Source organism: Herpailurus yagouaroundi, unplaced genomic scaffold, assembly GCF_014898765.1.
Source record: "Herpailurus yagouaroundi ecotype Mexico unplaced genomic scaffold, PumYag 182, whole genome shotgun sequence".
Taxonomy (NCBI): Eukaryota; Metazoa; Chordata; class Mammalia; order Carnivora; family Felidae; genus Herpailurus; species Herpailurus yagouaroundi.
The window spans coordinates 21,382,291-21,409,608 of NW_024412413.1; the positions used below are offsets into that span (position 1 = coordinate 21,382,291).

Here is a 27,318-nt window from a genome sequence, read left to right on the forward strand (position 1 = left end):
GTGTATATAAACCACAATTTCTTTATCCATTCATCAGTTGATGGACATTTAGGCTCTTTCCATAATTTGGCTATTGTTGAGAGTGCTGCTATGAACATTGGGGTACAAGTGCCCCTATGCATCAGTACTCCTGTGTCCCTTGGATAAATTCCTAGCAGTGCTATTGCTGGGTCATAGGGTAGGTCTATTTTTAATTTTCTGAGGAACCTCCACACTGCTTTCCAGAGCGGCTGCACCAATTTGCATTCCCACCAACAGTGCAAGAGGGTTCCCGTTTCTCCACATCCTCTCCAGCATCTATAGTCTCCTGATTTGTTCATTTTGGCCACTCTGACTGGCGTGAGGCGATACCTGAGTGTGGTTTTGATTTGTATTTCCCTGATAAGGAGTGACGCTGAACATCTTTTCATGTGCCTGTTGGCCATCCGGATGTCTTCTTTAGAGAAGTGTCTATTCATGTTTTCTGCCCATTTCTTCACTGGGTTATTTGCTTTTCGGGTGTGGAGTTTGGTGAGCTCTTTCTAGATTTTGGATACTAGCCCTTTGTCCGATATGTCATTTGCAAATATCTTTTCCCATTCCGTTGGTTGCCTTTTAGTTTTGTTGGTTGTTTCTTTTGCTGTGCAGAAGCTTTTTATCTTCATAAGGTCCCAGTAATTCACTTTTGCTTTTAATTCCCTTGCCTTTGGGGATGTGTCGAGTAAGAGATTGCTACGGCTGAGGTCAGAGAGGTCTTTTCCTGCTTTCTTCTCTAAGGTTTTGATGGTTTCCTGTCTCACATTCAGGTCCTTTATCCATTTTGAGTTTATTTTTGTGAATGGTGTGAGAAAGTGGTCTAGTTTCAACCTTCTGCATGTTGCTGTCCAGTTCTCCCAGCACCATTTGTTAAAGAGACTGTCTTTTTTCCATTGGATGTTCTTTCCTGCTTTGTCAAAGATGAGTTGGCCATACGTTTGTGGGTCTAGTTCTGGGGTTTCTATTCTATTCCATTGGTCTATGTGTCTGTTTTTGTGCCAGAAATTTTTATTATTTAATAAGTAATATCGGTTGAGAGACCTATAGCAAAGATATTTATTAGGCTTCTCATAGTTTTAATAAGAATTTTTCTGTGTTATGCTTTGGGTTTATGCTCTCAAACAATTTTCATGAGTCATTAGAACTTTTCATTTACCCCTTTGATATAAGGTATACATGACAGATTTTTCTGTGGTTGAGAAAAACAAGATTTTAAGAATTAGCTATTGATGGCCTATTTAAAAAAATGAAAAAGACAGGATTCAATAGCATTGGAGTCCATCTCTTTTATTATTAATATTTTATATTAGTATGGTACATTTGTCTCAACTAATGAGCCAATATTTATAAATTATTATTTTTATTAAAAAATTAAAAAAAATTTTTTTTCAGCGTTTATTTATTTTTTTTGGGACAGAGAGAGACAGAGTATGAACGGGGGAGGGGCAGAGAGACAGGGAGACACAGAATCGGAAACAGGCTCCAGGCTCTGAGCCATCAGCCCAGAGCCTGACGCGGGGCTCGAACTCACAGACCGCGAGATCGTGACCTGGCTGAAGTCGGACGCTTAACCGACTGTGCCACCCAGGCGCCCCTTAAAATTTTTTTTTTTAACATTTATTTATTTTTGAGAGACAGACACAGAGTATGAGCAGGGTCAGTGCAGAGAGAGAGGGAGACATAGAATTCAAAGCAGGCTGCAGGCTCCGAGCCGTCAGCACAGAGCCTGATGCGGGGCAGAAACTCACAAACCGCAAGATCATGACCTGAGCCGAAGTCGGACGCTTAACCGACTGAGCCACCCAGGCGCCCCTATAAATTCTTATTAAGTATAGCCTATACTTCATTTGAATTTCCTTAAGTTTTACCTAACGTCCTTTTTTTAAGTTCCTTTTTTACCTAACGTCTCATTGTGAATATCACATTATATTTAGTGATCACGTTTTTTAGACTCCTCCTGGGTGTTTCTCACACTTTCCTTCATTTTGATGGTCTTGAGAGTTTTCCGTAAGATTGGTTAGATATTTTGTTGAGTGTCTCTCAATCAATTATTGTGTAATGTTTTTTCTCATGATTAGAATGGGTTATGGGTTTTTGGCAAAAAGATCACAGAGGAAAAATGCCATTTTTATTATGTCATATCAAAAGTACCTACTATCAACATATATTGTCCATGTTGGCCTTTGTCAGATTCTCCACCATAAAGTTACTCTTTTGCTCACTTCCATACTGTATACTTTGGAAAGAAAAGCAGCCATACACAAAAGGAGTGAAGGGTTATGTTCCACTTCCCTGAGATTGAAATAGAGAAAACATAAGTTATTTGGAAATTTTCAAATGGGAGATTTACTCTTATCTCCCAGTTATTTACTCAATCATGTATTTATATCTATGTGGACTCATGTATATTTATTTTATATTTTGAGTTATAATCTAATAATTTATTCACCAAATTGTTCCAGCTTTAGCCATTGGGAGTTCTTTCACTTGTTTCCTGTGTCCCTTCAATTAATTTTATTTTTTTTCTACTGCTCTTATATTCTGTAACCTTGCTCAACTCATTTATTAGTTTTTTTAGCCTTTTAAAAAGATTCTGTATGGTTTTCTATGCAGATGATCATGTCGTCTGAAGAAAAAAGACAGTTTTATTTTTCAAACAGAATGTCTTTTATTTTTTTCTTGCCTCATTTTTTGGCGAGAACCTGAATAGAAGTGGTATGAGCAAATATCTTTGCCTTGTCTGTGTTTTAGGGACAAAACATTTTAATCTTTCATCTTTAAGTACGATTTTAGCTGTAGGATTTTCATAGATGTCCTCTGTAGTTTGGAGGAAGTTCTCTTCTGTTCCTAGTTTGTTGAGAGTTATTTTTCCATGCATGCTATTGACTTTTGTCCAGTGCTTTTTTATGTCTCATTGAGATCATCATGTGATTTTACTTTTTAATATGGTAAATTATGCTGGTTGATTTTTGAATGTTAAACCAATCTTCATACTTAGTCATGATGTACTTCTTATATATTTCTGTTAAACTGTGAGTTATACTTGCCATGTGAAATCTCTGTGGCAGGTTGTAATGACTTTTGAAAGAATGAAATAGAATAGAAAATATCAGACTGTATTAAACTATTGCTCTGTGAAATTTTCATTTTAATTGTGTGGGTGTTTCTGTAAGTACTAAAAGAAATAAAGTGTATTCCTCGACCTACCTTATGTCAACATTTTTGAAAAATAACTAGTTCACTTTTTGAGCCTGAAGATAATAAGGCATAGAGTAGGTCAAGAAAGCAAGTAACTCTAAGAGGAGAGTGCCAGATTAAAAGGTGTAACTGGGGTGAAAAAATGGGGTTAGATAATGGAGAAAATGAGGAAATATGGGTTTCCTTAGAAAAGCTTCATCTGGGGCGCCTGGGTGGCGCAGTCGGTTAAGCGTCCGACTTCAGCCAGGTCACGATCTCGCGGTCCGTGAGTTCGAGCCCCACGTCGGGCTCTGGGCTGATGGCTCAGAGCCTGGAGCCTGTTTCCGATTCTGTGTCTCCCTCGCTCTCTGCCCCTCCCCCGCTGACACTCTGTCTCTCTGTCTCTCAAAAATAAATAAACATTAAAAAAATTAAAAAAAAAAAAAAAGAAAAGCTTCATCTGATTTTCTTAGTTTTGAGTAGAGTTATCTTTATGTCTGCATGATGAAGTCCATGGACTATGGAAGGATGTAATTAGTTGCAGATTAATAACTTACTGTTCCTATCCAAAGGACTTGATAGTCTATCAGATTTTGGGAAGTCTCTCCAGGAATATCTTCTCTTGTATGATCTTAACATGTAGTCTTAAGGTACTTTGTTCTCTTCTAGAAATACTGTTTTGGATAAAATCAAGCAAAAGCTACTAAATTTGCTTAAACATAGATACTGGTTTTTATAATAGGTCTTCATATACAATGAAAATTTAATCCTTGTAGGGAAGCACAGTTTTGAGATACCAGCTAGTGATTTCACTTACTAGTTTATTTCATAGGTCTGAGTTGGGCCCAATTTAGGAGAATGGAACAATGATGGGAGAAGAATCTTTAATGGTACCTTTACGTACTTTTTTTTGAATATATTTTTTTAACTATTTATTTTTGAGAGAGAGTGTGTGCACGAGAGTGCGGGGTGGGATGGGGTGGGCAGAGTGAGAGGGAGACACGATCCAAAGTGGGCTGTGTGCTGACGGCAGAGAGCCTGATGCAAGTTCAAACTCACAAACCTTGACATCATGACCAGAGCCAAAGTTGGATGCTTTACCAACTGAGCCACCCAGGCGCCCTTATGGTGCCTTTACGTTCTAAAATATTGGATCTATGTTTTCTGTCAGTCATACTCCTTTGTTATTTATCACCTTGATACTAAAATAGTATTTTAGTTTCAAATTTCTGAAGGAGAGAATCTGATTAAACAGCCTAGATGCCTTTTCAACTTCTAGATCAATTAGCTGTACCCAGGGTATGTTAAAATGTCTTAGGTATGCACCTTTCTCCTGTATTTATAGCCTTTCTCTGGGAAGATAGAATCACTGGTAGCTGGACAGCCACCCTAAGCAGTGTTTGTTTATTAATAACAAGTTAATTATATTAAATAACAGTATTGAATAATCAAATTATAATATTGAAGTTTATTTTCTGGATGGTTACAATTAATCCTTTTTCTTTAAGGCAGTGGTTTTGATTATCTTTTCTTTGGCTCTAAAAGTCTCCTTTGAAAATATGATAAAATATCTTGGACCCCTTGAAGTCCTCCCAAGAGCTTCAGATTACAAGTTTCATAATCAAACAATTTAACATGCATTGTTAAATTCCTTGTAAAATCTAGTTGTTCATGCTATAGCATGAAATATCACAGAATGGAAATGATTATTTCTGCTCTCTTTGCCACATCTACTGCGAGAATGAAGTCCATTCTAGCAATCAGACCGCAGACATTCCAGAAAATGTCAACATCACTCTGAAGGGATGCACTGTTATTGTAAAGGGCTCCAGAGGAACCCTGTGAAGGGACTTTTCAGTCACATCAATGTAGAACTCGGTCTTGGAAAGTAAAAGAAGAGGCTCTGAGTTGACAAATGGTGGGGAAATAGAGAAGACCTGGCTATTGTTTGCACCATCTATAGTCATGTACAGAACATGATCAAGGGCGTTTCACTGGGCTTCCATTACAAGATGTCTGTGTTCACTTCCCCATTAGTGTTGTTATTCAGGAGAATGGTTCTCTTGTCGAAATCCAAAATTTCTTGGGTGAAAAATACTTCTACAGGTGAGGCCAGGTGTTGCTTGTGCTGTATCACAAGCCCAGAACAATGAGTTAATTCTTGAAGGAAATGACATTGACTTGTATCAAACTCAGCTGCTCTGATTCAGCAAGCGATGGTTACACAATAAGGATATCAGAAAATTTTTGGATAGTATCTATGTTTCTGAAAAAGGGACAGTTCAGCAGCCTGATGAATAAGGTTTAAGTTGTCCAGCTACAGAAACAACAAGATTCTGGATGATTTTTCAGACTTTTTTGTGATATTTTATTTAAAATTTTTTTTTAGCGTTTATTTACTTTTGAGAGACAGAGAGTGAGTGGGGGAGGGGCAGTGAGAGAGGGAGACACAGAATCCAAAGCAGACTCCAGGCTCCGAGCTGTCAGTGCAAAGCCCAATGCAGGGCTCAAACTTATGGACCATGAGATCATGACCTGAGCTGAAGTCGGATGCTTAACTGACTGAGCCACCCAGGTGCTCCTTATTTGTGATATTTTAAAGATGTAATAAATGTTGTTTTGATTTGGCTCACTGAGCAATGGCCGAATGAGTGATGGCCGAATGTCGGCTGCACCCAGGAACGCCCGCTGGACCCTGCTGCTGCCGGTGCCCCAAGACTGTGGCCAGGTGCCAGCCCGCCCCAGAAAAAGTTCGCGAGACAGTGTAGCAGCAGCGTTTCAGGGATTATGAAAAATCACAACACACATCTGGCATCAGGCTTCACCCTTAACGACCTTGCCACAGCACCAGCGAATGTGGCCACCTTCTGGGGTCTGCTGGGACTGGGTGGCTTCAACAGTCTCTGCCAGGTGTCCTTCCAGCAGTGGAACCGCTTTTCCCCATGTGGCCCGAGAACCTCCCGGACCCCACTCTGTTCCTGGGGATTCGCCCTTCCCACAAGAGCACCGCCAGGTGGAACCGCTGGCAAGATGCAGATTTCCATGAAAACTTTTATGGGGAAGATTATCACTCTCGAGATTGAACCCTTGGATATAATAGAAAATGTAAAGGCCAAGATCCAAGGTAAGGAAGGAATTCCTCTTGATCATCAGAGACTGATCTTGCCTGGCAAGCAACTGGAAGATGGATGTACTTTGATTACAACATTCAAAAGTAGTCCATTCTTCATCTTGTGTTGAGACTTGGTGTTGCTGAGAAAAGGAAGAGAAGTCTTTCACCACTCCCAAGAAGAAAAAACATAAACAAAGTTAAGCTGGTTGTCCTGAAGTACTATAAGGTGGATGAAAATGGCAAAATCAGTAGCCTTCATCAGGAGTGCCCTTCAGATGAATGTACTGGAATTCTTAATATCAGACACTTTGACAGACATTATTGTGGCAAATGTTGTCTGACCTATTGCTTTAACAAACCATAAGACAAGGAATTGTATATGGATTAATATATGAACTAAAAAAAAAAAAAAAGCTGTATTGATTTAGACCTTTCCTTAACCAATAATCATTTCCAACTATTTGGCAATTAAACCATTCAGAAGTTAAGAAAGAAAGAAAGGAAGGAAGGAAGAAAGAAAAGAAAGAGAAAGAAAGAAAAGGAAAGAAAAGAAAAGACAGAAAAGGGGGGGAAGCACCTACGGGGCTCATTTAGTTAAGCGTCTGACTTCGGCTCAGGTCAATGATCTCGTGGCTCGTGGGTGTGTGACCCACGTTGGGCTCTGTGCTGACAGCTCAGAGCCTAGAGCTTGCTTTAGATTCTGTGTCTCCCTCTTTCTCTGCTCTTCCTGCTTGTGCCGTCTCTTTCTCTCTCCCTCCCTCCCTCCCTCTCTCTCTCTCTCTCTCTCTCTCCCTCCCTCCCTCCCTCCCTCCCTCCCTTTCTCTCTCTCTGTCTCAAAAATAAACATTAAAAAAAAATTTTTAACGATTATTTCTAGTTAAAACTGTAATTTGAGAAAATAATTGTCAAGTAGTACAGCCAATTACTAAGTCTAGAAGAATGGTAGAAATTGATGTGAATCTTTAATAACATGTACAATAACAGGAACCATAAACAATTTCAGGACAAAGTAAATAGCTCAAGAAATGCAGATTTACTGATGAGGTTTGAAAAGAATGTCCCAGGGTTTTATTACATGATTGCAAAGAGGTAGGTGTAGAAGAATGTAGGTAAGTGGGTCAGAAAAGAGTTTATAAACTATGATGAGATTCTTGTGAGCTGTACGTGTTTGATTCTACCCCCCAAGTACTGTATTTAACTTGGAGATGGTACTTTTCAGAAATCTGTTTCAGGTTGCTTTAGCTAATAAAACTTTATGATCTTTGTTTTTATGATGTAGCTGTAGAATGGATCTGATGAAAGTTCAAATAAATCACAACTAAAATTTATAGTAACATTTATGCTTTTATAGTAAATTTATGCTTTTTGATTTATGATCTGTTGCATATCTCATGTTTTATCAAGCCAAAAAAAAAGTTTTTTGAAAAATTTTCACCACTCGTTATATAAGGTTTCTGTGTTCATAATTTTATTTAACCTGTGTCTTTGTATTAGTAATAACTAACACTCCCTGAGTTTTCCTATGTATTAGGGACATTTCCTAGCATTTTACATGTTCTAACTCAGTTCATCCTCAGAACAGCCCCATGAAAGCAGGTATTATTATTATCTCCATTCTACAGATAGGGAAACTAAAACAGAGAGAGGTTGTGTAGTAAATGGCATTTTTGTTACAAAGCTGGAAATCTTGACTTTTTGGGCGTTATCGCCTGTTTAAGCAAATTATAAATCTTTGATTATGGACTTAACTTTGTTTTGCCATAAATGTCTGTTTAGCACAGTGCTTTGCATGTAATAAATGTATAATCTAAGTCAAACACATTCTTTCCATTTGGAAATTTTATTTTTCTAGTTAGCTATTTTTGTTGTTTCTACTGAAAAAACTAGTAAATGTATTTTCACGTGTTATGTGTAATTAAAGAAAATTTTGGATGAAGTAGAAGCCTGTTTTCATGTTTTAAGTATGTTTTAAAATTGTTACATTGTTAAAAATAAACCATAAAATTAACCAATAAAATATATACATTCATATTAAAATTTATTTCATGCTAGGGTTGAGGGTCCGACTCTTGATTTTGGCTCACATCATGGTCTCACAGTTTGTGGGATCGAGCCTGGCATCAGGCTCTTCACTGACTGCGTGGAGCCTGTTTGGAATTCTCTTTCTCTGCCCCTGCTCCACTCACACACACACTCTGTCTCTCAAAATAAATAAACACTTATTTATTTTGACAATTTATTTCATAGGATACTGATGTAAGAGTTGAGGACACATGTTTATTTTAAAATAAACCACTTTGCCTGGCATAATAGTGTAGATAGTAATGAAGCTGTGTTTCTGAATTTTGAAAATAAAAAAATCAGTAAGAATTGTGCCCTAAAATTTTTATGACTTTGTTCTGTGCTGTTATATATTCCTTAACCAATAATCATTTCCAACTATTTGGCAATTAAACCATTCAGAAGTTAAGAAAGAAAGAAAGGAAGGAAGGAAGAAAGAAAAGAAAGAGAAAGAAAGAAAAGGAAAGAAAAGAAAAGACAGAAAAGGGGGGGAAGCACCTACGGGGCTCATTTAGTTAAGCGTCTGACTTCTCCTTTATCCTTGTTTTGAGTCTTTGTTAACATCTATGTTGGTTTTATATATATGTTACGTTTCATTTCTCCTACCCCTCCATTTTCAGTCAATAAATAATTATTCAGAAGTTTAATTCATTGACTTAAATTTCTACCATATTTTTAAAGTTCAGTTTTAAAATGTTTATATAAATGTTTAGAGCTTTAAATTGTTCTTTAGTGAGCAGTAGTGGTTTATTTCATATAACAGATTATTCTCTTTAGGATCAGACCCTTCTCAATTATACTATTCAGTAGAGTAATACAATTATCTGGGGATCTCAGATGGCAATTTAGTTCAAAGAGCTGTAGCAACACTTGGAAAAAGCATAGGTAGAAAAATACCTCTTCCACGCCTTAATACTCTTTTGTGAGTTTTCTTCCCTTTGTTTGCCTAGTATATACATGTAATGAAGGTCTTCTTTTCCTTTGTCAATTAAATTATGACAAATGTTGCTGAAGAATCATTCTCCTGTTTCTGTTTTTGGAAGAAACGTATTAATAAATGATTGAGAAACAGTTGTACAAAACTGAAATATATGTAAATTAATGCCTAATATGAATAATTGAAGATAAATAATTTGATATATACACACTGCTTACCCAGTATAGGGAATCAGCTTTTTAATAGCTGTGAATGTAAGTTACCAATATGTCTTCTGATTTCTATTTAAAACAGTTTAATAGATGAGCAATATTAATATGTTTTCAAGATTAACTCTATACCTTGGCTATTTTGAAGTATTATTTGGATAAACATGAACTTTTGATATTGGTTCAGTTAAAACTATAATCAATGTGTTCATGATTTAATCTAAATAGAAAGAGGGAAGGAAAAAGAGAACTGTTATTTGGATATCTGTTTTGTACCTGATGCTTTCCATATTATCTTTAGTCCTCACTAAAATTGTGTGAGGTCATGTTATTTTCCCCATTGTATAGATGAGCAAACTGAGGCAGAGAGGTATCACAGTAAGTAGCTAAACAAGAATTCAGACTTACTTGTCTGACTTTAAGGCTCATGCTCTTTGCAGATGTTGTCCTTTTAGTACGTACTAAATTGAAGGTATAATTTCTTGTTAATGACATGTATTTTAATCTTTTCATCTTTCACTTGTACTCTTGTCAGGCCTATCTTTTGGGTTTCTGATGAACTTTTGTTTTTATAAAAATGGCATATACTTATTAGAACGTTTAAACATATGGAAAAGTATAAAGATGAAGAAATCTAAAATCTTACCAACCAAAGGTACTCTTGATATTTGACATTTTCTAATGCATTTTTTACATAATTGAAATCATATTGTAATTTTGAACCTTGAATTTTCACCATAATAATACAGGCATTTTCTTTATATGGTTGGCAACACATATTACCTGATACGTATGTAGCAAGGTATATCATAAGTCAAGGGATTATTTCCCCTTGGGCATTTAAGTGCTTTCACTTTTTTCCTTTTGCAAATACCATTGAGATCAAGAACATTCTTGTACATAACCAGTCAGGATGTTCCTTGATTTCTCCACTAACCCTTCCCACATGCACACACACACCCACGCATCCCATCCTGCCCACCAATAAGGACATAGAGTCAAATTTGTGTTCATGAGTTACTCAGATAGTCTTTGTCTGTCCCTTTGTCCTTCTTTTCTTCCTATCTTCCACTTGAATATGCTTACAGTATTTTTAAAGTACAATTAGGTTCATTTGTTTAAATTTCCTTTCAATTTTAGATGCTTCCCCTTTTCTCGTTCTTTCTCATTTTGTTTTTTATGTATGTAGAGTATTAACATGCTTTCCAAAGTCAAAACTATTCAAAGCCAACCCCTCCTCTTGTGTACCACATCTGCTTTCATCTACTCAGGATTCTGCTCTAGCAATTGTCTGTCCTTACTGCACCATCAGTAGTTTTCTTTTTTCTGCGTTATTGTCACCAGTGGATAAGCTTGCTGAGTTTTCTCTTACCTTAATAAAAAAACAAAACCTGGTTACAACCTGGTTTCTTTCCTACCTCAGTGGTTCTTCCTTTTTAATCTCCTTTATTGGTTTCTTTTACATTTCCTTGTCTTCTTAGTGGTCTCTGACCATAGTCTTTGAGCCATTTGATTTTATGTCTTCATCTTGCAACCACAAATATCTATAACATTGGTGATTACCAAATTTGTATCTGCAGCTACAGAATGAGATTTCAATATCTGACTACCTAATTGGCATCTCTTCTTGGATTATCTGATAGTCATCTCTTAATTAAACTGTTCAAAGCCTAAATTCTGATCCTTAATCCCAAACTTATTTTTCCCTCTTTTTCTTTACCCTGAAAAATGGCAATTCTATCCTTCCATTTACTCAGAGTAAAAACCTTGAGTCATCCTTGACTTCATTCTGTTTAATCAGCTCCTGTTGGCTTTACCTTTAGGATATATCTAGATTGTTCCCTTTCTGCCACTTCCTACTTTTCCTTCTTGATTCAAGACATATATTCTTGAAGAAGGCAACATCTTCTCTTACCTGGAGTATCGCAATAACCTCCTGTCTGGGCTGCCTGCTTCTGTCCATGTCCACCCTTTCATATATTCTCAGTGGAGTGACCGTTAAAAGTTGAAGTTTCCTATTCTAGTTAAAACCGTCTCCAATCACCAATCACTTTCATTTTTACTCATAGTAAAAACCAGAGTCCTTAGAGTGGCTTTAAAGGTCCCACATGATTTGTCCCTTCTTATTTCTCTAACTTACTCCATCTGCTTTTAGTCTTGCCTTTTTGTTCATTTCCTGTAGCCACATTAACCTTCTTGCTATTTCTCAGACATGCCAAGCATGTTCCCACCTCAACTTTTTTACCTTTGCTTCTCCTTGGCCTAGAGCTTTCTTTTCATTAGATATTTATATAGCTACCTCCTTCACTTCCTTCAGATCTTTTTGCCCACATGTCATCTTTTCACTGAGGATTTTCCTGTCCATCCCTTTAAAAATTAAAAGGTCCTCTGCTTGCCCCTGCTATCTTATTACTATATTGCTTTGTTTTTTTTCCTCCATAGTCAGAATCTGGCTTACTATATATTTAACTTATTTTTTTCATTCTTTTCAGAACCCAGCCCCCTTAAGTTCCATGAAGGCAGAGATTTTTATCTGTTTTGTTCATTGTCATATATCCATTGTCTGTTAATTTATAGGTATCAATTAAAATTTATTGAATGAATGAATGAATGTAATGGTTAAGGCCTTGTAGAATCAAGTCCCTTCATTGTCCTTTCAGATTTATCTTCTACTCTTCTGGCCCTCTTGTTACATTGTAGATGCTAATCTTTTTTCCGTTCTATTTTATACCATGCTCCCTCCTTCCTGAGAACCTTCCTTTGTATATTTTATTCCCACTACTTGGAACACTCTTTCTTCCCTGACTCCCTTCTTTTCCTTGCCCAGTTAATTTCTACTCATTCTTAGATATCAGCTCAAAAGTCCCTGTTTTCAGAGAAGCTCTAGATTAAAGCCCTGTACTGTATTCTCTTAATCATGCTTTTTGGTGTTCTGTCTACCAGCTGAATTGAGAACTGCACAAAGGCAAGGACTTCTTGAGTGTACTGCTTGTCAGTATATGTGTATGAATAGTGAATTCTCAGTAAGTAGGCATTGAATGCTCCCTTCTAGCTCTAATAGTGTGCCTTGAGGTAGTGGCAAGGCATTCCTATATGATGAGGGGTGGGAACCTATCAGGAAACATCATAGTATTAAACCAAACATGATTGGTGGTAAGTATAATATAACCTGGCATCACTGGTCAAATATGGGTTAAATATGAATTCTGCATTTTTCAGTTGACCTTCTGTGAAAAAATATGAATCCAGATAAAATATGGCTCAAAAAATTCTGGTTTAGAGTCAATGGGAAGCATGTGTATATTGGTAGGTATTCTTGTTGATGTATAGGGCATAACCTGTATATCTTATTCCTTTAATATTTAGTTTCAAAAAATGGTAGAAGACTGGCTGATAACTCTTGTTACCCGGTAGTTAATTTTGTCAGTAGTTTCATTTTTGAAAAAAGCACTTCCTGGGCAGTTAGCAGTTTTTCATTTTTTAGGGCTGTTTGATTTATTTACTTTTTCATTTGAACAGTTTTTATTTAAAGTTGAATATAAGATTACTTTATTCCTTCATCATTTCAATTGTTTCTTCCTTATATTTGCCCTTTTCCTACTTGGCGAGATTTGGCTTTATGTTCAAGGATCCTTTTGTGGTGTTTTTCTAGTTTTAGTCTAGTGATGGCCATCTTGCCAGGATGAATGCCCACATGGACAATTGTGCCATTCGCCTTCCGTCACAGTACTTGTTCAGTGTAGATGACCTGGAGTACTTTGCCAATTTGCTGACATTTGTAGTGTCTGTGCACAACCTGTAGTTCATCATCCTTTCAGATGGGCGTGAATTGAACATTGTACTTCCATCTCAGCTCTTTTATTATTACTCTTATCATCATAATTAGTTGAGATATTGGGCAAATATGTTAGTTTCTCATTATGTTTACTCATCTAAACAGTGGAAATAAAAATAGTATTGACCCTAATGGGTTATCGTGGGAATTAGATGAAGTAATAATGCTTGCAAACAAAGAACCTGGTACGTAGTAAGCCCTTGGAAAATGTCCAGTATTATTTAAAATTTTATTGTTACTTGCAATCTTTTTTCTTAGGTTTAAGAATTTTCATTTTTCATCATCGAGAATCTGTGTTCTTTGATTAGAATTTAGGGTCCACTCTCCCATGTGACTTTTGGCACTTTCATTAAATACTCTATACTTCATTTAGTTGAACTACAGAAAGGGTAAATGGTATTTGCACAGCCAATTTAGGATTATAAATAATTGGTATCTTTAAATGTCACATAGGAAACACTGAAATTGGCTGCCAAGTAGAGTTGCATGATCCTCTTTGTCAGAGACCTTTTAGAGAAAGATTTGTGTACTCTGATATATTCCTGAATGATCTGGGTTAGTTTTTAAAGCTGGGAATCTCTGGATGATTCTAAAAGGAGTACTGATAACTTTTGATATTGTTCTTGAAATGATAAATGGTAGCAACACTGATGCTACTTCTAAAGAGTCCCCTTAACCTTCTTTGTAGGTTGGTTCATAGAAGAGGAATATCTCTTTCTGCCAGGTGGTCTGTAGCAAAGTGAATATAATGTGATGTGGGATGGCTTTGAGCTATCCCCACTGCCTCACATAGTACCTGGAAATAGTAGACACTACTTAAATATTCATAAATTTGAAAGGCAGTAAGAACCAGAGTTTGATTGTATATGGGAATATGATATTCAAATGTATGCTGAAAATACTGCAGGCTTTATGTAAGAGAGCTATGGATAAGAGATCAAAACAGTAATAACAAAAATGCATCAAAAAACATGGATTAAAGTAGAGCTTGTCACTGCAGTTTTGTGTTTCTTTGTGCTGCTATTACATTTTTAATGCCCTGTATATTTGCAAGAATAACTGTGGTACAATAACTGACACTAAAATAAATGCAATATATATTCTCTTTCAGATTTACTAAGAATTTATCTCCTGACAAGATAAATCTGAGTACCCTCAAAGGAGAAGGTGAATTGAAGAATTTGGAGCTGGATGAAGAGGTGCTCCAGAATATGTTGGATTTGCCAACATGGCTTGCTATCAACAAAGTTTTTTGTAATAAAGCATCTATTAGGGTGAGATTTTGATATCTGTGGAAAGCATTTTCTATTTTCAGTTTTTATTTCATTCCTATTTCTTAAGTATTTTGTTATAGATCTATAAAAAGGCATTTTTATTAATATAATTTAAAAAGACAAATAACTATGTTTAAATAATTGCATGAATGTGTGTCTGGTGAACTTAATGAAGTCATATGCTAATATAATAGTAATTTATAGTTTAAAGTTTAATCCTAACATTTAAGTAACATTACTGATAGTTTTTTTTTTAATTTATTTTTAAATATTTTTTTAGTTTTGAGAGAGAGACAGAGAGTGAGTGGGTAGGGGTAGAGAGAGAGGGAGACACAGAATCCGAAGCAGGCTTCAGGCTCTGAGCTGTCAGCACAGAGCCCGACATGAGGCTTGAACCCATAAACCGTGATATCATGACCTGAGCCAAAGTTGGACGCTTAGCCAACTGAGTCACCTAGGCGCCCCCATTACTGGTAGTTTATTAATAAAATAATTGACTAAATTTGGCATATATTCAAAGATATTTTTTCATAATATTTGTTAATTGGGACAATTTAAATTTGTAGTAAGTAAACACAATTTCATATAAGACATGAAGACACACATCTTACTCTGTACATTATACTTTTATTTGAAATTTTCTTTTACTCATTTGTTTCTTCCTTGAGGATTTTTAAGTTTATTATTTCTCCTCATTATTATTGTTATTTTTCCTTATTAAAATTTATTCCTACTTACCTTTGAATTTAATCGTATGTCATATCACTTCTTGCTCTTAAAGACCAGGTGTTTTGAGAGTCTACTCAGTAGAAATAGTGCATGAGTAATCTGTTTCATAAAATTAAAATTAGACTCGAAAGAAAAGAGTGTGGAAAGGTTCCTATATCCTTTGATGGTCGCCTTTAATTTTTGTTATATCCTCCATAAACCCAAATATCTATAAAGATGTGATTTTTCAGTGTAAGGCATGCTTGGACATTAGTTATTTGATATTACCTACATTTTATATAAATAGCCTCGTTTGTGTATTTTTCTTGAATATCTACAAAAATATTGGTCAGAATTTTATTTTCTTTTATTTTTAATTTTTAAAAAAGATTTTATTTTTAAGTAATCTCCACACACCATATGGAGCTTGAACTCATGACTCTGAGATCAAAAGTCACATGCTTTTCTGACTGAGCCAGCCAGGTGCCCCATGGTCAGAATTTTAGAATTGAAAAAACTGTTAAATGAACAGTTAAATGAACAAAACACCCATCATGCTTTGCTGGGAAATCTTAAATTATGACGTTAAGGGGTGCCTGGCTGGCTCAGTCTGTAGAGCATGTGATTTTTTAATCTCAGGGTCATGACTGTAAGTCCCACATTGGGTATGGAGCCTGAAAGAAAGAAGAAAAAGAAAGAAAGAAAGAGAGAGAGAAAGAAAGGAAGGAAGGAAGGAAGGATGAAGGGAGGGAGGGAGGGAGGAAGGAAGGAAGGGGAAGGAAGGGAAAGGAAGGAAGGAAGGAAGGAAAAGAAAGAAAAGACGGAGGGAGGGAGGAAGGAAGGAAGAAAGAAGTTAACATATTTTTAAGGTCTGGAAAAAAAGAAACTTAAGAGGACCTGAAATTCTTATTTTAAAAGATAACCAAGAAAATAATGATTAGTAGTCTTTTCGTATACAAAACAGGTACATCTGATTTTAAGAGTCTGAATGAATTTCTCAGTTCATTATTTTGCAATTTGAGAAAAAAGCCATCTGATAAAATTTGGTATGTCTATCACTAAATTAAGAGAGCATCTTGGGAGCCTGCGTGGCATAATCAGTTAAGGTGTCTGATTCTTGATTTTGGCTCAGGTCATGATCTCACGATCCTGATATTGAGCCCCACGTTCGGCTCTGTGCTGACAGGACAGAGCCTGCTTCTCTCTGCCCCACCCCGCTCACGCGTGGGAGCGTGGGCGTGCTCTCTAAGTAAATAAACTTTTTTTTTTTTAAAGAGAGAACATCTGTGTTGATTGCTATTTTTTTAATGATTGATTTTAAAGAAAACAATTTTTGTTTTTTTAATTTTTCTTTGGTAGATCCCATGGACAAAATTGAAAACACATCCCATCTGTTTGGTGAGTTCTGACTTACCTCAGAAATAAACATTTATATATGATATGATTTAAGTACTTTGCTAATATTAATGCTTTATTTCATAGAAATATGATCTTCTGGCTTTTCCACTAATTAGCTTTCATTTTATTTGAATAGTACTTAGTTTTCTCAGCCCTTAAATGAGAAGTTTGAACTTAAAATGGGAGGGTCTTTAAATTTTCACATGTGTTATGTTGTAAGTTGGTATATTTTTATTGTATCATTTAGCTCTTTATTGATATACTATGGCAGTATATATGGCAGTAAATAACATTTAATTCATGCTTTCTGTGTTTCTGATTTTAATCATGTAGCAAATTAAATAATATGCACATTAATATACTTTTCTTTTTTAAAGAAAATTTAAGAAAGATTGGTCATTTGGTTACTTATTGATTCATTTATTCCACAAATATTTATTGAGCACCTTCCCCATTTCCTGAGGGAGCTTAATATTTTTATAGAGGAGACTGACAATGAATAAGTAAACAAATAAGATAATTTCAGATAATAAATGCTATATTAAAATAGAGAATGAAGAATGACTAAGTTTTGTTAGTGATGACTACCAAAGACATTTGATCTTCAACAAAAACTGTTATCTTGAAAGAAATTTTTTCATTATGGGAATGTCTTTCCATATTTCTTTCATATTTCATATATTTAATTGTTATATGTCTTAAATCTCAAGTCTTAGATTGGTAGGTCCCATTCAGTAATACATAATCTCATTTAGCAATTAATAATATTATACATTCTGGGACTAGAGATTGCACTCCTGTAAAATCTATTGATTTCACCAGCATATGGCTACTTGTAGTTTTTTTCTTTCATAATCGTATATGCCCACAGCCCTTTTTTTTTTTTTTTTTTTTTTTAATCAGGTAATAAGTTCCTTGAGAAACGACTGAGCACATTGTTTTCTGTTTTGGTATTTGTTTGAAAGACATTTAAAGTGACTCTGCTTACTTACTGTTTACTTTGTTCCTAAAGAAATGAAAGAGAAAATAGCATTACATAATATTTCAAAACATACATAAAATAAAATACTGTATCTAATTTTTTACATTTTTTTGATGTTATTTTTATTAGTCCCTGGATAAAGTAATAATGGAAATGAGTACATGTGAAGAACCACGAAATCCTAATGGCCCATCACCAATTGCAACTGCTTCAGGACAAAGGTAAGCTATTTCCATTAATCTGCATGACTGGCAAAGGGAGTCCTTTTCTTTGGTCAGCTCTGTTATCTGTAGTGATGGGACATAAAATTTCCTAATGTCAGACAATCTCTATTTCAGTCACCTTTCCCATCAAACAATTTGCAGTTTTGGTATTGTGCTGCCAAAATAGTAGAATTTATTTTTAGCCTCTTTTGTTTATTTTGCTTTCCTTGATATTAAATAGTAATGATCAACCAAAAGCTTCTATAAATCAGATAGTCTCTTAGTCTCTAAGTAGTTTTTTTGCCTATCATTTATTTATTCTGTGCATCAGTGGAACTTTTATGACTCTTAAGAGTTAAGTTGGTGCCTTAAAAAAATTATAGGCCATTTGGGTTATTCTAAAACTCATTAAATATAGTATGCTCATACTTTATACAAATTGGATTTTGATAAATAAAAAATCAGATGCTAATAAAGTAGAAGCATGAGAGCCATTTCACAAAGTTTTGCTGAAAAGTTAGATCTTAATAGATCTTTAAAAAATTTCCTATTTATTGTATTCATTAAATTTGGATCTCATACTGTATTTCATTTCTTTAAGGCAGGATGTCTCCACTAATTTGGGGATTGTGCACCTATTCATATAAAATGTTCACATAGATTTTAATTTGATTAGTGCCTCTTCAAGTTATACAACATGGCAGCCTTAAACATTTTATAGTGTTCCAGGTTCTGTGTAAAACCAGTGTTAAACTCTTCTTTGGAATGGATACATACGGGGTACCTGGCTGGCTCAGTTAGTAGAAGATGCGACTCTTGATCTCAGGGTTATAAGTTTGAGCCCTACATTGGGTGTAGAGATTAATTAAAAATAAAATCTTAAAAAAATAAAATAAAATAAAAAATAGAATGAACATACACATCATATACACAGACACACATGCATACACATTTCCACCTTCCTCTTTCAGCATGTTTTTATAGTACTTTATATTTTTGGCTTACGGTTAATCTACTTTGACATTTTCCAGACTTGCCTGATGGTAGCAATCACTTTGGGTGCTTATTAATAATCTATAGTCTCTTAGGGTCCTTTTTTTTTTTTTTTTTGAAATTATGATTCTTGAGGTCTTAGAATGGTTATCAAGACTGTGATTATATATTTTCAACAATTCTTTATACTTATACAATTTGGGGAAACACTGATTTATTTGATTTTGTCTCTAAGAGATTAAAATACAGGGAAATTAATATTTAACAGGAGGGCCTTCTGTGTAGGACCGGTGAGTTGATAATAGTCCTATAGATTTAAAAAAAATTTTTTTTTAATGTTTTTATTTATTTATTTTTTTTTGAAAGAGAGAGAGAGAGAGACAGAGCATGAGTAGGGGAGGACCAGAGAGAGAGGGAGACACAGAATTCAAAGCAGGCTCCAGGCTCTAAGCTGTCAGCACAGAGCCCGTTGCGGGGCTCAAACCCATGAATTGTGGGATCATGACCTGAGCCAAAGTTGGATGCCCAACAGACTGAGCCACCCAGGTGCCCTGATAATAGTCCTATAGATTAATGATCTAGCAAATTTGTAAGTTCAGAAATTTGATTTTACCGTGTCATATAGAGGAGATGTACTTCTATGTGAAGATAAATCAAACTTAGAAGAAACTTACTTGAAAACTGGAGTTTCACCTTTTAAATTTACAATGGATGACATAACCAGAAACTTGTCTACCTTAGTCATAGATTCAGGCTTCATGCCTCTGATGGTAAATCCTCCAGTAAAGTCGTAACACTTTTTATTTTATTTATTTATTTTTTAATTTTATTTTTAAAATTTGTATCCAAATTAGCATATAGTGCAACAATGATTTCAGGAGTAGATTTTTTAGTGCCTCTTACCCATTTAGCCCATCTCCCCCTCCCACAACCCCTCCAGTAAACCCTCAGTTTGTTCTCCATATTTATGAGTCTCTTATGCTTTGTCCCCCTCCCTGTTTTTATATTCTTTTTCTCTCCCTTCCCTTATGTTCTCTGTTTTGTCTCTTAAAGTCCTCATATGAGTGAAGTCATATGATTTTTGTCTTTCTCTAATTTCACTTAGCATAATACCCTCCATTTCCATCCATGTGATTGCAAATGGCAAGATTTCATTCTTTTTGATTTCGAGTAATTCTCCACTGTATGTATATGTGCGTGTGTGTGTGTGTGTGTGTGTGTGTACACACACACACACCACATCATTTTTATCCATTCATCCATCGATGGACATTTGGGCTCTTTCCATACTTTGGCTGTTGTTGATAGTGCTGCTGTGGACATTGGGGTGCATGTGTCCCTTCAAAACAGCACACCTGTATCCCTTGGATAAATGCCTAGTAGTGCAATTGCTGGGTTGTAGGGTAGTTCTATTTTTAGTTTTTTGAGGAACCTCCATACTGTTTTCCAGAGTGGCTGCACCAGCTTGCCAAACAACTTTGGCTTCCCAAAGTTGTAACACTTTTTAATGTGCATAGGTTAGAACAGATGACATTGGATATTCCAGAGGGTGTTCCCAAATAATTTTTATAGATATATTCATTCCAACTCCAGGAATATTTCTGTCTAAGTGACCAATATTTGTCCGTGGGATTAAAGCAACTTCTCCCTAGGATGCTGATGAGTTCTTCCTCTTTAGTTCTCAGTTTTCTAAGCCCAAGGTAAACAACCAAAATTACCTAAGGCAAGCTAAGGACTATATAAACTATTGTACAAACACCATTTTACTTAAGGACCACAGCAACCTTTTGAAAATGTGTATAATAATAATTATTTTTAATGTTTATTTATTTATATTTGAGAGAAAAAGAGAGCACAAGCAGGGGAGGGGCAGAGAGACGGAGACAGAATCTGAAGCAGGCTCCAGGCTTTGAGTTGTGAGCTGTCAACACAGAGCCCCACGCAGGGCTCAAACTCACTAGCAGTGAGATCATGACCTGAGCTGAAGTTGGATGCTTAACCAACTGAGCCACCTGGTGCCCCAAAATATGTATTATTTTTATTTTACAAATGAAGATACTGAGGCTGAGTTTTTCATATGTTTTTTCACCCAGACTTTTCATAGATTTAATAAGAATATAATACTATTAGTACTATAAATAATAGTTGTGTTTCATAAAGTATCATGAATCAAGACATGGGCTGTTTGGTTCATATGCATTATTTCATGCAGCCCACATGTAACCTCAAAGTATTACCTGATTTAAAAGATAAGTCATTGGAGGATTAGGAAGTTTATTTACTTACTCAATGAGATAGAAAATAAGGAAGCCTAGCAGCAGGTAGAGGGGAAGGAAGTGCACGATCAACAAAGATGATAGGTTCACTTTCACGCATGTTGGCTTTAAAATGTGTGAGAGGCTGGGGCGCCTGGGTGGCGCAGTCGGTTAAGCGTCCGACTTCAGCCAGGTCACGATCTCCCGGTCCGGGAGTTCGAGCCCCGCGTCAGGCTCTGGGCTGATGGCTCAGAGCCTGGAGCCTGTTTCTGATTCTGTGTCTCCCTCTCTCTCTGCCCCTCGCCCGTTCATGCTCTGTCTCTCTCTGTCCCAAAAATAAATAAACGTTGAAAAAAAAAAATTAAAAAAAAAATAAATAAAATGTGTGAGAGGCATCCAGATGGAAATATTTGGTGGACATCTGAATTTTTCTGAAGTTCATTTTTTTCTTTTTTGTTTGTTTCAATTTTCTTTTTTCTTTTTTAAAATTTACATCCAAATTAGTTAGCATATAGTGAAACAACGATTTCAGGAGTAGATTCCTTAATGCCCCTTACCCATTTAGCCCATCCCCCCTGCCACAACCCCTCTAGTAACCCTCAATTTGTTCTCCATATTTTATGAGTCTCTTATGCTTTGTCCCCCTCCCTGTTTTTATATTATTTTTGTTTCCCTTCCCTTATGTTCATCTGTTTTGTCTCTTAAAGTCCTCATATGAGTGAAGTCATATGATTTTTGTCTTTCTCTGACTAATTTCACTTAGCATAATACCCTCCAGTTCCATCCACATAGTTGGAAATGGCAAGATTTCATTCTTTTTGATTGCCGAGTAATACTCCAGTGTGTGTGTGTGTGTGTGTGTGTGTGTGTGTGTGTGTGTGTGTACGTATATGTATACATTTATACACCACATCTTCTTCATCCATCAATGGACATTTGGGCTCTTTCCATACTTTGGCTATTGTTGATAGTGCTGCTATAAACATGCATGTGTCCCTTCAAAACAGCATCCCTGTATCCCATGGATAAATGCCTAGTAGTGCAATTGCTGGGTCGTAGGGTAGTTCTATTTTTAGTTTTTTGAGAAACCTCCATACTGTTTTCCAGAGTGGCTACACCAGCTTGCATTCCCATAACAGTCTGAAGTTCTAGTGAGAGATCTGGATAGAGATGGATTTAGGAATAATGGTCATAGTGATGATAATTGAAGTAATATGCCATTTGGGCAAATTTTCACCACCCCTCCTGCCAAAATATATTGATAATCTACATTCCAAGCATACTGTCCTACTCATTATTCCCTTTTTCTTTTCTTTTTTTTAAATGTTTATTTATTTTGAGAGAGAGCGTGAGTAGGGGAGGGGCAGAGAGAGAGGGAGAGAGAATTCCAAGCAGGCCCTGCATTGTCAGCACGGAGCTGGATATGGAGCTTGATCCCATGAACTGTGAGATCACTACCTGAGCCGAGATCAAGCATTAGATACTTAACCCAGGCACCCCATTTACTCATTATTCTCATTGTGACCTCTACTTTCCTACTTTTTTGCACTCGCTCATTCTTTTCCCTAATGTAAGATTTCCCTTTCTGCCATCTCTCCCTGAGGGAAATACATTTTCTTCTACCAAGTGTAGTGATGATTCTATTTTTAAAGCACTTAATTATAGACTACCTTAATGTTTCAGTTCTTAGGGTACATGTGTTTTTCGTCTCCAAGGAACTTGCAAGCCCTAGAATACCACAACTGTATTTTGGTTTCCTTATTTCCCAGCGTAGTGCGCATGGTAGATGTTCAACAAATATTTGCTGAATTGAATTAGAAAATGTGAACTTTTTCTGACTTTATTCCTGAATTATGAGATTATATTGTAGTTATAGTCTGTAACCTTCTTTGTGTCAAGAATTTAGCTCTCTTATTTATAGATTCCCAGTTGTCTGGATATCTGGCAACTTGAGAATAAGCAGCTTTGGATAATAATTACAATAACCTCATTTAAAGAGTAACCTTTACTCACACCTGTCAAAATGGCTAAAATCAGAAGCACAAGACACAGGTATTTGTGAGGATGTGGAGAAAAAGGAACACTCATGCAGTGTTGGTGGGAATGCAAACTGGTGCAGCCACTCAGGAAAATAGCATGAAGGTTCCTCAAAAAATTAGAACTAGAACTACCAGATGATTCAGTAATTCTATTGGGTATTTACCCAAAGAATAAAAAAGCATAATTTGAAAAGATAAATGCACCCCTATCTTATTGTCATATTATTTACAATAGCCAAGATATGGGAGCAGCCAAATGTCCATCAAGTGATGAATAAAGAAAAAGTGATATATGTATATGTAAATTGGAATATTATTCAGCCATAAAAAAGAATGAAATCTTGCCATTTGCAACAGCATGGATGGATCTGGAGAGTATAATACTAAGCAAGATAAGTCAGAGAAAGATAAATACCATATGTGGTATTTAAGAGACCGCATGTGTCGTATTCACTCATATGTGAAATTTAAGAAAGAAAACAAACGAGCAAAGGCTAAAAAAGACAAACCAAGAAACACTTTTTTAATACTTTCTTTTAAGGTTTGTTTTGAGAGAGAGAGAGGGAGAGAGAAAATCCTAATAAGGCTCCACAGCATCAGTGTGGAGCCTGATGTGGGGCTCAGACCCATGTACCATGAGCTCATGACCTGAGCCGAAACCAAGAGTTGGACACTTAACCAAATGAGCCACGCAGGTGCTCCCAGACTCATAAGTATAGAGAACAAACTGATGGCTACCAGAGGGGTGGGGAGGAGGATGAGTAAAATAGGTGATGGAGATTAAAGAGTACATTTATCATGACTACTGAGTAGTGTATAGAATTGTTGAGTCACTCTATTGTACACCTGAAACGAATATATTACTGTGTATTAACCATACTGGAATTAAAATAAAAAATTTGTATAGAGTAATGTGAAATCTTAAAGATTTTTATCATTTTGACAACATTTTTATAATTTACATGCAATCAGGTGTGGGAAACCCTAGGTCCACGGCCCTTTGAGGTTGACAATCAGGCTAGATTATTGCTTTTACTGAAAATTTTTAAAAATAAAAATGAATAATATTATGGTCCTTTTATACACTTGTGTGAAAATATTAACAGATAACTTATCAATGATTTATATGGGCTTTAGTGCATTATATTTTCCTTTATTTTTCCAGTGAATATGGCTTTGCTGAAAAAGTCGTTGAGGGAATTACTGTTTCTGTAAACTCCATTGTTATCCGCATTGGAGCAAAAGCTTTCAATGCATCCTTTGAACTTTCCCAGTTACGAATCTATAGTGTAAATGCAAACTGGGAACATGGAGATTTAAGATTTACTCGTATTCAAGATCCACAGAGAGGAGAGGTAAGCATTTTTTTTTTCATTCTTTGTTTAAAAAATCTTTTAGTCACTGATAAATAAAAGAGTGCATTTTAAAATAATGACTTCTTATAGTTACCCTAGATTCACATACTGCATTTACTCTTGCCTTTTAACTCTACTTTTCTATGTATTTCTCTTAGTTATTTAATTTAAAATGTGCATATTTTAGTGTTTTTATGTAATAAATCTTTCAACTTATGGAGTTAATGAACCTCATTTTAAATTCTCAGCTACTCAGAATTGAATTTTAAATATACAAAACTAAAATCCTATTTAAGTTTTTCTTGGTCACATGATTCACATGCTTTTTGTGCTTTATATCAAATTCAGAGTAAAATATTAACAGCTTTACAAATAATTAATATAATTAGGAAGATATGTTACTGAATTTGTTGCAGCTATACAATTTTTAAAAATAAAAGCATAGTGAATATATCTAGAGTGTCATAAGAATATTAGTAAAGAGACAAATTTTATTTAGCTTTTTTGTTTTTACAGATCTACACATTTCTCATTCTGTGTCGCCTAAGTGAAGCTAATCTCTGTTCTCCTTAGGTTTTGACGTTTAAAGAAATAAATTGGCAGATGATTCGAATAGAGGCAGATGCTACTCAAAGTTCACATCTTGAAATTATGTGTGCTCCTGTTCGATTAATAACCAACCAATCAAAAATCAGAGTCACACTTAAAAGAAGAGTAAGTCAATAGGGTTACCTTTTTGGTTCATGTGATAACTAGTGGAATTGAGAGGAAATTTTAAATAAGTTTTTAAGTGAAATATAGGAATACTTAAAAGCAAAATAAAAGGAAATATAGTGCCTTAAGCAGTATTTGAAAAAATCTAGTGTAATAACATTTTTCAGTCATCTACGTTTGATACTTAGATTTTTACTTTAAAAAAAAATTTTTTTTTAACGTTTATTTTTGAGACAGAGAGAGACAGAGCATGAACGGTGGAGGGTCAGAGAGAGAGGGACACACAGAATCTGAAACAGGCTTCAGGCTCTGAGCTGTCAGCACAGCTGGGCTTGAGCTCACGGACCGTGAGATCATGACCTGAGCCGAAGTCAGACTCTTAACCGACTAAGCCACCCAGGAGCCCCTAGATTTTTACTTTTGATAAATTGAATAGATTCTCCGTTGCCAAATATTGTTGAACATTATTAACTGTCTTGTAATTTCATTTCTTCTGTTGAATCTTGCTGTGGGTAAACTGCAAAGCCTCCAAAGTCACCAAAACTACTAGCCTTAGAAGGTTATTAACATATGAATGGTAATTTAGGTAAGTAGGGAAGATAGTGACTTCAAGATATCAGAAGTTGAGAGTTCTCTATAGATTGTGATGAAATTTAATGAAGGAGTCATGACTTTTTAAAACATGCTCAGTTAAATTCTCAACAAAATGTTTTGTATCATTAGACACAAATAAATATACTAAATTAAGTTCAAAAAAAATTTCAGAGTACAGTGCTTACTACAGTATTCTGAAATGTGAAATGTGGGGGCACCTGGGTGGCTCAGTTGGTTGAGTGTCCAACTTCAGCTTGGATCATGATCTCACGGCTCGTGAGTTTGAGCCCCACGTCGGACTCTGTGCTGACAGCTCAGAGCCTGGAGTCTGCTTCAGATTCTGTGTCTCCCTCTCTTGCTGTGCCCCTCCCTCATTCATGCTCTGTCTCTCTTTCTCTCAAGAATAAATAAAACATTAAAAAAAAAAATTGAAATGTGAAATGTGGTTAACATAGCATTTCATGTTTAATTTTAATCCTTTCTGTACTAGAATTAGCACAATTATTGGAGGTAATTATATGACTTATTAGCTATAAATGAAAAATTAAATTATATAAGTACTTGTACTTGCATAATATGCACCTGTTAAGGTATAGGAATTTGTCAGTCTTTTTTACCACTGTATCTCCAGTACAAGGAGATATTTGTTCTATAGTACAGGAACCCAGTAAATATTTGGTCAATGAAGGAAGGATCCATATTTAACTTCATTCAAACATTTTAAGCATTTTTTAAAACATTGTGCATTTGTAAGTTTTATGTCTTGGCTTAATTTTATGAATCATTTTTTTCTTACAGTTAAAGGACTGCAATGTTATTGCAACAAAGTTAGTTCTAATATTGGATGACTTATTATGGGTTTTAACTGATTCCCAGTTGAAGGCTATGGTACAGTATGCAAAATCTCTTAGTGAAGCAATAGAAAAATCAACTGAACAAAGGAAGAGTATGGCTCCTGAACCTACACAGGTAAGCTCTTAAGAGGAAAAACACTTGACCTGTAAATGGTTTAAAAATCAAAATGGTTAGTTGTTTATATGAAGTAGATTGTAAGACTTTGAATCTGAGAATCTTTTTTTTTTTAAGTTTATTATTTATTTATTTATTTTGAAAGAGAGAGGGAGGAGGAAGGGAGGGATGGTGAGAGAGGGAGAGAGAGAATTTCAAGCAGGCTCTGTGCCATCAGTGCAGAACCTGACAGGGGGCTTGAACTCATGAACCTTGAGATCACATCCTCAGCTGACATCAAGAGTCAGATGCATAACTGACTGAACCACCCATGTGCCCCATAGTCCAAGAATCTTTTTTTTTTTTTTTTAATTTTTTTTTTCAACGTTTATTTAGTTTTGGGACAGAGAGAGACAGAGCATGAACGGGGGAGGGGCAGAAAGAGAGGGAGACACAGAATCGGAAACAGGCTCCAGGCTCTGAGCCATCAGAGCCTGACGCGGGGCTCG

General features: G+C 35.7%; 1 protein-coding gene and 1 pseudogene across 1 annotated transcript in view; both read left to right on the plus strand.

The window, feature by feature from the left end:
- BLTP3B (bridge-like lipid transfer protein family member 3B) overlaps nucleotides 1–27,318 on the plus strand; it is a 116,631-nt gene that overhangs the window by 31,739 nt on the left and 57,574 nt on the right. Inside the window, exons 2-7 of the mRNA XM_040490421.1 lie at nucleotides 14,458–14,620; nucleotides 16,688–16,726; nucleotides 17,838–17,929; nucleotides 24,364–24,553; nucleotides 25,127–25,267; nucleotides 26,660–26,839. Coding sequence (XP_040346355.1) covers nucleotides 14,458–14,620; nucleotides 16,688–16,726; nucleotides 17,838–17,929; nucleotides 24,364–24,553; nucleotides 25,127–25,267; nucleotides 26,660–26,839 — 805 coding nt within the window. The remainder of the gene's footprint in view (nucleotides 1–14,457; nucleotides 14,621–16,687; nucleotides 16,727–17,837; nucleotides 17,930–24,363; nucleotides 24,554–25,126; nucleotides 25,268–26,659; nucleotides 26,840–27,318) is intronic.
- On the plus strand, nucleotides 6,096–6,692 carry LOC121040978 (ubiquitin-40S ribosomal protein S27a-like; annotated as a pseudogene).